The 11,113-nt window shown below is 36.5% G+C and overlaps 1 protein-coding gene across 1 annotated transcript; it reads right to left on the reverse strand.

Annotated features, from left to right (window-relative positions):
- Positions 1 to 1,250: 1,250 nt before the first annotated feature.
- On the reverse strand, positions 1,251 to 3,442 carry LOC103940661 (putative serine/threonine-protein kinase). The gene is made up of 6 exons (XM_048567783.1): positions 3,274 to 3,442; positions 3,064 to 3,194; positions 2,532 to 2,745; positions 2,138 to 2,369; positions 1,800 to 1,950; positions 1,251 to 1,695 (listed from the first exon to the last, which is right to left on the reverse strand). Exons 1-6 carry the CDS (start codon positions 3,440 to 3,442, stop codon positions 1,372 to 1,374), a joined length of 1,221 nt encoding a protein of 406 aa, XP_048423740.1. The 3' UTR covers positions 1,251 to 1,371.
- Between the last annotated feature and the right edge of the window lie 7,671 nt (positions 3,443 to 11,113).

Here is an 11,113-nt window from a genome sequence, read left to right on the forward strand (position 1 = left end):
CGTAGGTTGTTGATCCAAGGGTGATCTCAGACAAATGGTTGAACGATTGCTTCAAGTTTTGAGCTTGAAATAACGCGTGGATAGTCTTTACCTCAGGTTTAGGGTTATGGCAAAGGTGATGTTCATGTAGGACTTTGTTGATTCAAGGGTCTTGGCGACTTGATCTTGAATCGAACGTCATTACAAGTTTTGAGCTTGCAACAAAGTTGAACGAATCGGCACAAGTGCTTGTTGATTCTTCAAGGAGTGCTTTGGCTTTGGTCGACAGAAAGCTTCGGCTTTGGTTACGCGTTCTTCGAAGAGAGCTTTGGCAGTGTATTAGTCTTCAAAGATTTGTAAAGAGGTTCTTCTCAATGTGTAATTTTCGACCCATTTGTGTCTTGGGACCTTGTATTTATAGACTTCTCAAAGCTTGCCTTTGGATGGATTTGGCTTTGATTTGTGTCTTGATTTATCCATGGGAGAATTTAGGCATGTTTTGTGTCTTAATTTTAGCCACTTTCCCTTGCTTGGCCAAAATTTATAGGCCTTATTGCCTATTTGTGAGCAATCTTCAATTCTTGCTTGTTTTGTGAAGATGCTTCAATTTTCTTTCTAGTTTTGAGAGATTTTGGGCCCCTTGCTGATTTTAAGGGGGATTTTCTCCTTTCTACCAAATTTTGGAAATGCTTTACACTTCCTTTGCTTGATTTGTGCGACATGTCATTGATGACTTGTCCATTTGTGATGAGTCATATGCCACGTGGAGCTTTGTGATGCACCTTTTGTATACAACAAAATTTACATCTCTACAATAGCAACGATTGTTAATGAGATTTGAACTAAAAAAACTCCTTCAATTATGTGAAGAAGGTGTGCAGCTGTAATTTTACTTTTTGATAAATATGGGTGGGACGAATTCGAACTTGTGCCGATATACCTATATACAAGTTCTTTCATTTAAATTGCAAGTCATGAGCATGAAAAGGCAATACATACCTACTTAAAGCATACAGGTACAAGTAATTATGTTGTATAAAGCTTATAAAATTTCTTTTGAGCATCCAAAAAGATCTGTGTTACATATTTTAATATAGTATATAGGATCACAAATCACAATCACTGTTCTAAGCACCTCAAAAGTGGATCTTCAATCTTCAGCGATTAACATGTAACATCTTCTGAATCTCCAGGTGCAGGTAACAAAATATTTACCACCAAGCAGACCCCTTTCTATGAAAATTAAAAAACTAAATGACGTATATGTGAAAACTTAGGAGGGGAAACAAAACAAACCAAATCATTTGTAGCTGCATTTCAAATGTTACCGTGTGCATGAAGACCTCATATACCGTTTTTAATTTTCCCCGGGAATACAGGAAACCTGAAATGTCAAGTTGATGGTTTAGCTACCGAGGGAGGCTCACTCTGCACGGGAGATGGAAAAGCCTCAGTTATAGTATCCCACGAAATGTTCTGATCTTTCGTTTGCATTCTGTCCAAGAAGGCGGGTTTCATAGGTGTTCCAGTCATTTCCACTTTGCACGTTAACATTGCTACAACCTCCGACATTGGGGGTCTCAAGTTTGCGTGAGGCTGAAGGCACAAGAAGGCTACTTGGATTGCTTGCAAAACATCCCTTTCCACATATCCGTCTTCTTTCATTTTTGGATCTATTAGATCAATCACATTCGCCGTCTCAAATAATTTCCATGCCTACAGTTTAAAGCCAAAAAGGTCAGTGGCAAGATTATATATTAACAGAATGATCAGTAAATTTCTATGCAAGTAAGAATTACTCAAAATATAGAACGACCTACATATTCAGGGAGGTATTGCATTTCTGATGATAAAGTGAGATCTGTGTTTCTTCTACCGCTGGTTATTTCGAGCACAAGAACCCCAAAACTATAGATGTCCGCCTTTTCAGACAATTCTCCTCTAATAGCATATTCTGGTGCCGTGTAACCTCTGAAGAAAGATGATTTATATTAGGCACTGTAGTATCATTCGGTGCCTTCATGAGTCATTATTAGATTTCACACTCTACATTTGTCTTATATGAACACGAAATCTTGAACGAATGTACTGAATGTGCCATCTAATTAATGACTTGTGAAGGGGCCTTATGGAATGTCAAATTAGATGAAGGACTTACAAAGTTCCAGCAAATGCGGTACTAAGATAAGCTTGGTCTTCAGGGAAGAACCTAGCCAACCCGAAATCTCCAATCCTCGGTTGGAATTTGTCGTCGAGAAGAATGTTACTTGCCTTGATATCTCTGTGGATAATTCTTAATGGCGAATCCTCGTGTAGATATTGTAACCCTCGAGCAATACCAACAATTATCTGGAATCTGGTGCTCCAATTCAAGAACTGATCACTCTTTCCTGTTTCCCATCAAGACTAATTACAAGTAATAAATATACTCAAAGGTTTAATGATTTCTTTGCACCAGGTCTAAGTGTTAAATACATATGAACTATATTTATGGGTGACGGAAACAACCAATATAGAGATGGATTGAATGGAAAGTAGTGAATATGTAATACCATAAATAATGAGGTCCAAGCTCCTGTTTTTCATGTATTCATACACAAGCAGCCGTTGAGGCCCATCAGAGCAGCATCCAATAAGACGAACCAAGTTCTTGTGTTGGACGCTTGTGATCAACTTTACCTCTGTAAGAAACTCTGATTCTCCTTGTTGGGATTTGTTAAGGCACAATTTCTTAGCAGCAATTAACTTCCCATCTCCTAATCTCCCCTAAACAAAAAGATACAAAAGAGATTTAGAAATAATAGGAATCCAACGTATATGCCTTAAAATCCGAAAAAAATGTGTTCTCCGAAAAAAACCAAAAAGTTTTGTTTTTACTTTTTCCAAGGGTCTTAAATTTCAACTTATATCTTTGCTCTTGCAGCCTTGCCACCTGCACTACTCTGGATTGATTGTTTTAGGAACCTTATGAGTTCAATGAAATTACTTGTAGTAAGTTGTGGTTTGAATGGATGTCTCAAACTTGCACATTCAAGAAAATAAAAAGTACCATCAACATTGGTTCTGTGGATTCAGTAATCGTACCTGATAGACAGGGCCAAATCCACCTACTCCAAGGAGATTACCAGGATGAAAGTTCTTGGTTGCCTTCTTCAATGTCTTAAAGTCGAAGTAGGTTATTGTTCGAAGGTTCCCACTGAAAACATCTGTCGATGCTGCATATAAGAATACAGAATATTATGATTGAGGTCTTACTAAAATGTTGGTTGGTTAATTTTGAAATTATAATACAACCTGCAGGTTGCCTTCTCACTACTGCTACCAATTTCTTAATATCTTCTGGTTTGATCTTTTTCCGAAAGACAAATAGAAGAACTAGCAATATTATGAGCGTGACTAGCCCTCCAAGGAAAAAGAACAACGCTGGAGACGGCATCTTAGAAGCAGGGGGTCCCGTTGTCATTGAGGATACAGAAGAAATCTCTGCACCCAAAAATATTTGTAACTGATTTTTAGTAGTTTGGGGTTTTTGAATTGAAAAGAAAAGGCATATACTTATTAGGAATAAATGACGGAGCAACGGGATTGAATCATTCCAGTGCGCGTAACGGAAGTCTCTTGATGCAACTTCATATATATCTTCATTTAAAGCATCCAATATGCAATCAAAGGAAAACTAAAATAACACATTCAACTATCACAAATTCTGCTTAAGTGCTAAATGCGCTTAGAAGATGAAGAGTGTGGCAAGTCAAAGTAATCTGAAACCTCAACTGACAAGACAAAATATGTTTTCCTGAAGCAGTGCAAAATATACAGTTTTTGTTTCGAATGTCATGTTCTGGTGATCTGATGCTGTTGGTGGGTTAGCTAGATAATTATGAAACTATTTGTGGCATGATGAGCATGTGGTTTTTGAATTGCTTGTAGCACAAGGTTTCATCAAGGACAAACTTGAGACAATATCCCTACTGACATCTGAATAGCCATTCGGTTTAATGCGAGACCAATATTGATCATTTCCTCCATAATATCGTAAATAAATATAAAAAGGAAAAGAAAAAAGAAAAAGACTGAATCTTTGATTAGTGTATTGAGCATGAACAATGATGTTTTACACTTCTCAGTCAAAATACGCATCTTCCAACTGTGACAAATCTACAACGCGACGAGTGTGGCCTCATATACGTTGAACATCTTGGAGAGCACATCCATACAACAGCAAATAAACATGGGTTTTACAATTCTAGCACAACAATTGATTAAGTTACATCAGATATAATGTAAAGGGTACTGAAGAACATTATTTTTGCGGTGAAGCAATTGTTACGTACCTTGTAGTCTTCTGCCAGTCATTGTTTATTCTCTGCACGCCGAAAGTTGCTGCAGATACAGCAGTGCCACTACTGACTGCAATGTTACTAGCAGCTTAACAGCAACTACAACCATCCATTCTTCTCGTTCGATCTCTTTCCGTCTTCCTTGTTTGTTTCGTTTTCTTCTTCTATTACTTGCGTTGTGGGGGAGAGAGATGAGACAAGGAGAGACAGAATATAAAAGGGAAACATAAGAGTAATCGAAGGAATGGAATTTCGGACATTACAATATGTGGTTATTTGGTCACTTATGGGGATGAGAGGCTTGCCAAACCACAAGATCAATAATTTTAATAACATAATTATAAGGGCTTTTTTATTGACACCCCATATTTTGTTGATTACACCCCAGATAAAATTTAATATTAAATAACTCATATATCTTAATATAAAATGATTATTTAAACCCTAAATAGTACATTCCCTAAATTCTTTTAACAGCAAAACCTAATAATAATTCAAGAACATGTTGAGATTTTTTTTGTTTTCGAATAGTTCAAATTTGAAAACATTTTTTGTAAATTCCGATATCACTTGTTTAAAGAAAATTTTCATAAGCTGGGGATGTAATCGCGATCGCAATCGCTAATGCTGCAAGGAACCATGAGATTTTAATATATAGATGTTGATACATGCATAACCATTAATTATGAATCAGAAACTGATTCCATTAGGCGATTAATAATGTATGGAAGAGAGAGTTTCATTTCTCTTTTTTCTTTTTTTTTTTTTTGGTTGAAAGAAGAGACTTCAAGAACAGAAAAGCTAGTTGAAGTTTGAAATCCCAAAGCAAAATAGGATAACAATGTAAGAGGTCAAGCAAGAACCAAACAAAAATAGCTAAATTATACAAATAGCAGTACACTAGAAGCGGCGTATTTTATTTCCTTGAATTCGACAAACAGAAGCAATTCTTCTAAGACTGGATAAATCTCCCAGCAAGGCAGCAACCACCTTTGTTTCCTTATGTGGGGTGTAAGGGTAGTGTAGGAAATTAAGTGGGGTGTATTAAGATAATTTTTAATTTAAAAAATAAATTTAGGGTGTTTTCAGTACATGGGATGTAGTCAACAAAATATAAGGTGTTGATAAAATAATAATATATTAAAATGTCATTCCAGTGTGGTAACTCTGGGTTGGATGTTTATGAATAATTATTATATTCACTTGTCAAGATCATCAGTGTAGGGAGAGAAGAATTGGGGGTGTTCCCCACTCCCTCCTCCTCCTCACCACTTAACTAGTTAATCGAAGAGTATGGTTAAGACCAAATTTTTCAAATCAAATGGTGTGGTGATTGATGATTGAATTATTATTAAGTGTTGATTAACATGTTTATTTTCTATTAGTGACACATCATTTGGTTTGCAAGTTTGGTTTAAAACTTTGTCTTCCCTTGCATTATCCTTAATTAAATTCTCTATCGCTGAATATCGTAGCGGGAGAAGCACATGTTTTTTATCATTCCGTATATAATTTCAATATTCACACATTGTTGAGCCCTAAAACACCACTGCATAAACTACGAAGCTACCAAAAATGCCCAAAGTCTTGGTAACATCCAAAGCTTTGTAGACACTAATTCTAGGTTCAAAAAGAACCAAAACTTCAAAGGCATGAATTCTTTTTAAGTCATTAACAAAGGACTCACTTTCACATTCCACGCTAGCTTTAACATTCTTAATAAGCTAGAAAGCAAACCGCCGGCGCTAGTGCCAAAGAACACGTATCTATTACCTTCCCCAGCAAACATATTAGTTAGCACTAAAAAAATAGAAATCATAATGATTTCAATTCTCATTTTAAAGAAACGCGTCATAAATTTATTTCACCAAATATCTTATACTTATCGGTTATGACTCAAGACCTCTACTAAAAAGTGTTACTTTAATCAACATTTCCCCTCTCCTACACAGAGAGATTAATTCGATCGAGGATTCAAATTTGTGACGTCATTAATATTAGGAAGAGAAGCCACTTAGTACTACGGTTTAATGGTATTCATTTTCACTTGTAAGCGAGAGGTCTTAGGTTCGATTATCGTCAAAGACGAATTTGAATCACATTATTGCTAGTCCATTTTGAGGTTAAACCCACTCTCTTCCCTTAATATAGATAATATCACTTATTCAAAAAAATATTACATTAGGATGAAAAGTATCACTGAATAAATAACTAGTTAGGAATAATAATTAATTCGAACTTCGATTTACATGGCATAAAACTACTGCCAATTGATAATTAACTACTTATGTGTATAACATTAACAGGTGTTGACAAAATCACATTTTCCAACCTGTTAGTATCACAAAGGTAATGACAGGATGCAAGGGAGGATATATGTAAATATACTAATATATACACATAGTAATTTACACGAAAATCTGGGTTCACATTTTTTATTGATACAAAACAGATGACAATATCAAGTGTAAAAGAAATAATATATAACAATATTTTCATGATCCTCCTATGTGGACTGAGATGGTGTTGATGGATGGTTATCATAGTGTATATCAATAAGAAAATAATCCAAGTTTAATTTTTAATTAAAAGAATTAATCTGCAAAACAAATAAATACATGTAATGACAATGGTAAGACGGCATTAACAATAAGAAGGGATTTTGACTCAAACCTCCAGTGAAATGATACTATGATAGGCGTGTTGCCATGTCACGCCGTGCGTCCCTCCTATATCAAGGTTTATGAGCTCGGAAAATGTTTTCATCCTTCATAAGGATTCTGCCATGTCGTTCCTTGAAGGCTTGAACCCTGCCAACTGAGGATTTGTTCGCTCATGCTTACTGGAGCACCAAAATAACAACTTTAGACGTCAACTCTTTAGAGAATAATTGCGCTAAGAAACTACTTCTCTTTTTTTCGTATTTAACGAAGAAGATACGACTTTTTAGAGGAAATTGGAATGTTGAATGCCTTTTAGGGACGCATGGTTGTGGAATCTATCCTTCATACAGCACAATTAAAATATTTAACAACCTTCAGATGTGCAAGTTTTTGTGAGGTCTATATGCATGTTCTTATATCTATATCGTATAAAAAGGTAAAAATAGAATTATATGGCTGAATTACTTCATATTATTCACAAGATTAAGAATATATATACACAATCTTTGTTTCACAACGAAACATAAAAGGACACAAAATATATCCTTCCTAATAAAGGACTCCTAAAATATTTACATAAACTTTACATCCTTCATTAAGACTCACATTAACAGTCCCTCTCAAGTTGGTGCATAGATATCACACATGCCCAACTTGATGAGTGAGTCATCAAACTTCCTACTACACACGGCATGAGTAAGAAAATCTGCCAATTGCTCTTCAGAGTTCACGAATGGTATTGACACAATCTTCTTCTCAAGTTTCTCTTTAATAAAATTCCTATCAACCTCCACATGCTTCATCCTATCATGTTGCACTGGATTTTTTGCTATATTCCCTTGCATACTTGGTATCACAATATAGTTTCATAGTCTCCTTCGGTTTGAACCCAAGTCCCCAAAGAAGCTTTCGTAACCACAGAATCTCACATATTCCTTGTGCCAAAGCCTCAGCAAATGACCGCGATACCACTTTCTGTTTCTTACTATGCCATGTGACTAAATTCCCTCCAACAAAAATGAAATAGCTGGATGTAGAATCCCTGTCGTTTACATCACATGTCTAATCCGCATCAGTAAATCCTTCAATTCTTAGATGTCCATGTCTTCCATACAAAATCGCTTTACTAGGTGCAAACTTCAAATATGCTAAAATACGCATGACAACTGCCATGTGATCTACACTTGGTGAATGCATAAATTGACTCACAACACTTACCGCATAAGCAATATCAGGACGGGTATGAACCAAATAAATCAGTCTCCTTACAAGTCTTTGATATCGCCCTTTATTAACCTTTTTCTGATCCGGATACATGCCCAAATGATGCTTTTCCACAATAGGAGTATCCACAGGCTTACACCCCAACATACCTGTTTCCTTTAACAAATCCAAAACATATTTACAGAGACAAGAAAATACCTTTAGTTGAATGAGCAACTTCAACCCCAAGGAAATACTTCAAATCACCCAAGTTCTTAATCTCAAATTTTGCCACAAGATTCTCTTGCAATTTCACAATTTCGTTGAAGTCATCTCCACTAATAATCATGTCATCTACATAGATAATCAGTGTAATTACTTTATTTAGTCTCTGCTTCACAAATAATGTGTGATCGGAATGGCTTTGATGATATCCATTCCCCTTCATGACTTAAGTGAACCTATCAAACCATGCACGATGTGACTATTTGAGCCCATACAATGATTTCTGCAATCCATATACTCTTGTTTTTCCACCGGCATCATACCCAGGAGGAAAATCCATGTATACTTCTTCCTCCATATTTCCATGAAGGAAAACATTTTTCACATCGAACTGTTTTAATGGCCATTCTATATGTGCAACTAAAGAAATAAGAGCACGTATCATTTTGGCTATGGGAGAAAACGTTTCTTGATAATCCACGCCATACGTCTAAGTATATCCTTTGGCCACTAATCTTGCTTTGTATACATCAATCGATCCGTTAGCTTTGTATTTAATTGTGAATACCCAACGACATCCAACATGCTTCTTCCCATTAGGCAACTTCATTACCTCCTAGGTCTTATTTTTCTACAATGCTAACATCTACTCGCCCATCGCTTTCACCCACTTTGGATCTTTCTAGGCTTCATCCACTTGGGTAGGGATTTCAATGGACTCCATATTATTCACCCAGGCTTAATGTTCAAGTGCAATTTTCATGCATGATATGTAGTTAGCTACTAGATACTTCACTTTCCCTTCTGGAGAAAACCTGTTAAGAGGCACACCTCGATTTTGTCTTGGTGGCAACTTACATATACCTACAATATTATTTGGATTAGTTGCATAATCGTCTACAATACTTACCTTAGGTATATTCTGATAAGATGTATTGGACAACATTGTAGATCTAGAGAGAGGGTAATACATTGCTAGGCCTAGTATTGGATTCGGCTATAGCAAACTGTTCAGGACTGCTCTCGGCATGAATCTGTTGAACCAAACTACCACTGTCAGTATTTTCTTGCTGTTGTTGGGCATCACTGCTTTCGACATTAGCTTGTCGAAACTCCCCTATTCTATTATCAGCAGAAACCTGCTGGAACTCCTCCATATTGCTCTTGGTAGCAGCTCCATTAACTCCCCTGCATCCACGGCTCCCCCTATATCCAAACAATAAAGATCACCCATAATATTACTCTCCCACTGGCGATCTAAAGTCGAGACAAGTGTAGCATAAAAATATTCAGATTCTGAAAATGTAACATCCATAGTCACATACATATGGCGGATGTCAGGATGATAACACTTATACCCTTTCTAATGAGTGGAAAAACCAACAAATACAAACCTAAGTGCACACAGACCAAGTTTAATTAGATGAATCGTTTGAATATGAACATACACTACACACCCAAACACTCGAGGAGTGAGAGTATTCATGTCGACACTACCGAAGCATGTTAGGTGAGTACTTAAAGAGGTGTTTAAAAACCAACAACTCGGGATGGCATACGATTGATTACATAAACTGCATAAGTGACTGCTTCAGGCCACAAACGCTTAGGAACGGAAGCACCAATGAGTAAGGCACGAATAGTTTCAAGAATATGGCAATTTTTCCTCTATGTTACCCCATTTTGTTGTGGAGTGTGAGGACATGTTGTTTCATGAATAGTTCCTCAAGTACGAAGAAATTCGAACACCTCAAAATTAATATATTCACCTGTATTATCAAAGTAGAAAAATTTAATAACGGAGGAATATTGGATCTGAATCATCTGAGAAAAAAACCGAACCACCATACTAACGTCACTCTTATTTTTCAACACATACGACCATATCATACGAGTGCAATCATCAACGAATGTAACAAACCATTTAATTCCAGAAGAAATACCAACAAGGGATGGTCCCTAGACATCAGAATGCACGAGATCAAACAGAAAGAATCTTGTATTCATACTTGGAGGAAACAAAGCACGATGGCTTTTATCAATAATACATACTTCACACTGTAAGTATAATTCATTTATTTCACAAAATAAACTAGGCAACATACGCTTTAAATAACCAAAGGACATGTGGCCCAACCGACGATGCATTAACCAAACTTCTTGCAAATTACTAGCATAAGACGCTCGAACCGCATTAGCTCTTCCAGGAATAATGTCATCCACATAATACATCCACTCTCTCTTAGAGCCACGCCCAATTATAATATCTTGGAGAAGACAAAAGGACGGATGCATTAGTACAACACAATCCAACTCCTCAGTAACTTATGGTATAGATAATAGATGATGAGATAAGGATGGAACAAATAAACAGTGATGCGACGAAAAAGAGGATGTGAGACACACTGTTCCCACTCTAACAACCGAAGCATTAGTACCATTGGCAGTAGCTATGCACATTCTATAAAATGTTGTCATATATTGAAACAAAGTTTTATCGTAAGTCATATGATCAGTTGCACCAGAGTCGAGAATCTTACATGTATAATGATCAATATTGGAGGCTAAGAGAACACGTCCATAATACATGCATTAGATGATGATTCACCAGTACAAGTCAACAGAGACAGGCTCGGATCACTAGAGGGCAGCTCGGTTTCCTTAGTACTGCTCGATGTGGCAGCAGCCAAGGATGCACAACCT

The sequence above is a fragment of a genome, unplaced genomic scaffold (genome assembly GCF_019419815.1).
Source record: "Pyrus x bretschneideri cultivar Hongxiangsu unplaced genomic scaffold, Pyrus_bretschneideri_v1 Contig46, whole genome shotgun sequence".
Taxonomy (NCBI): Eukaryota; Viridiplantae; Streptophyta; class Magnoliopsida; order Rosales; family Rosaceae; genus Pyrus; species Pyrus x bretschneideri.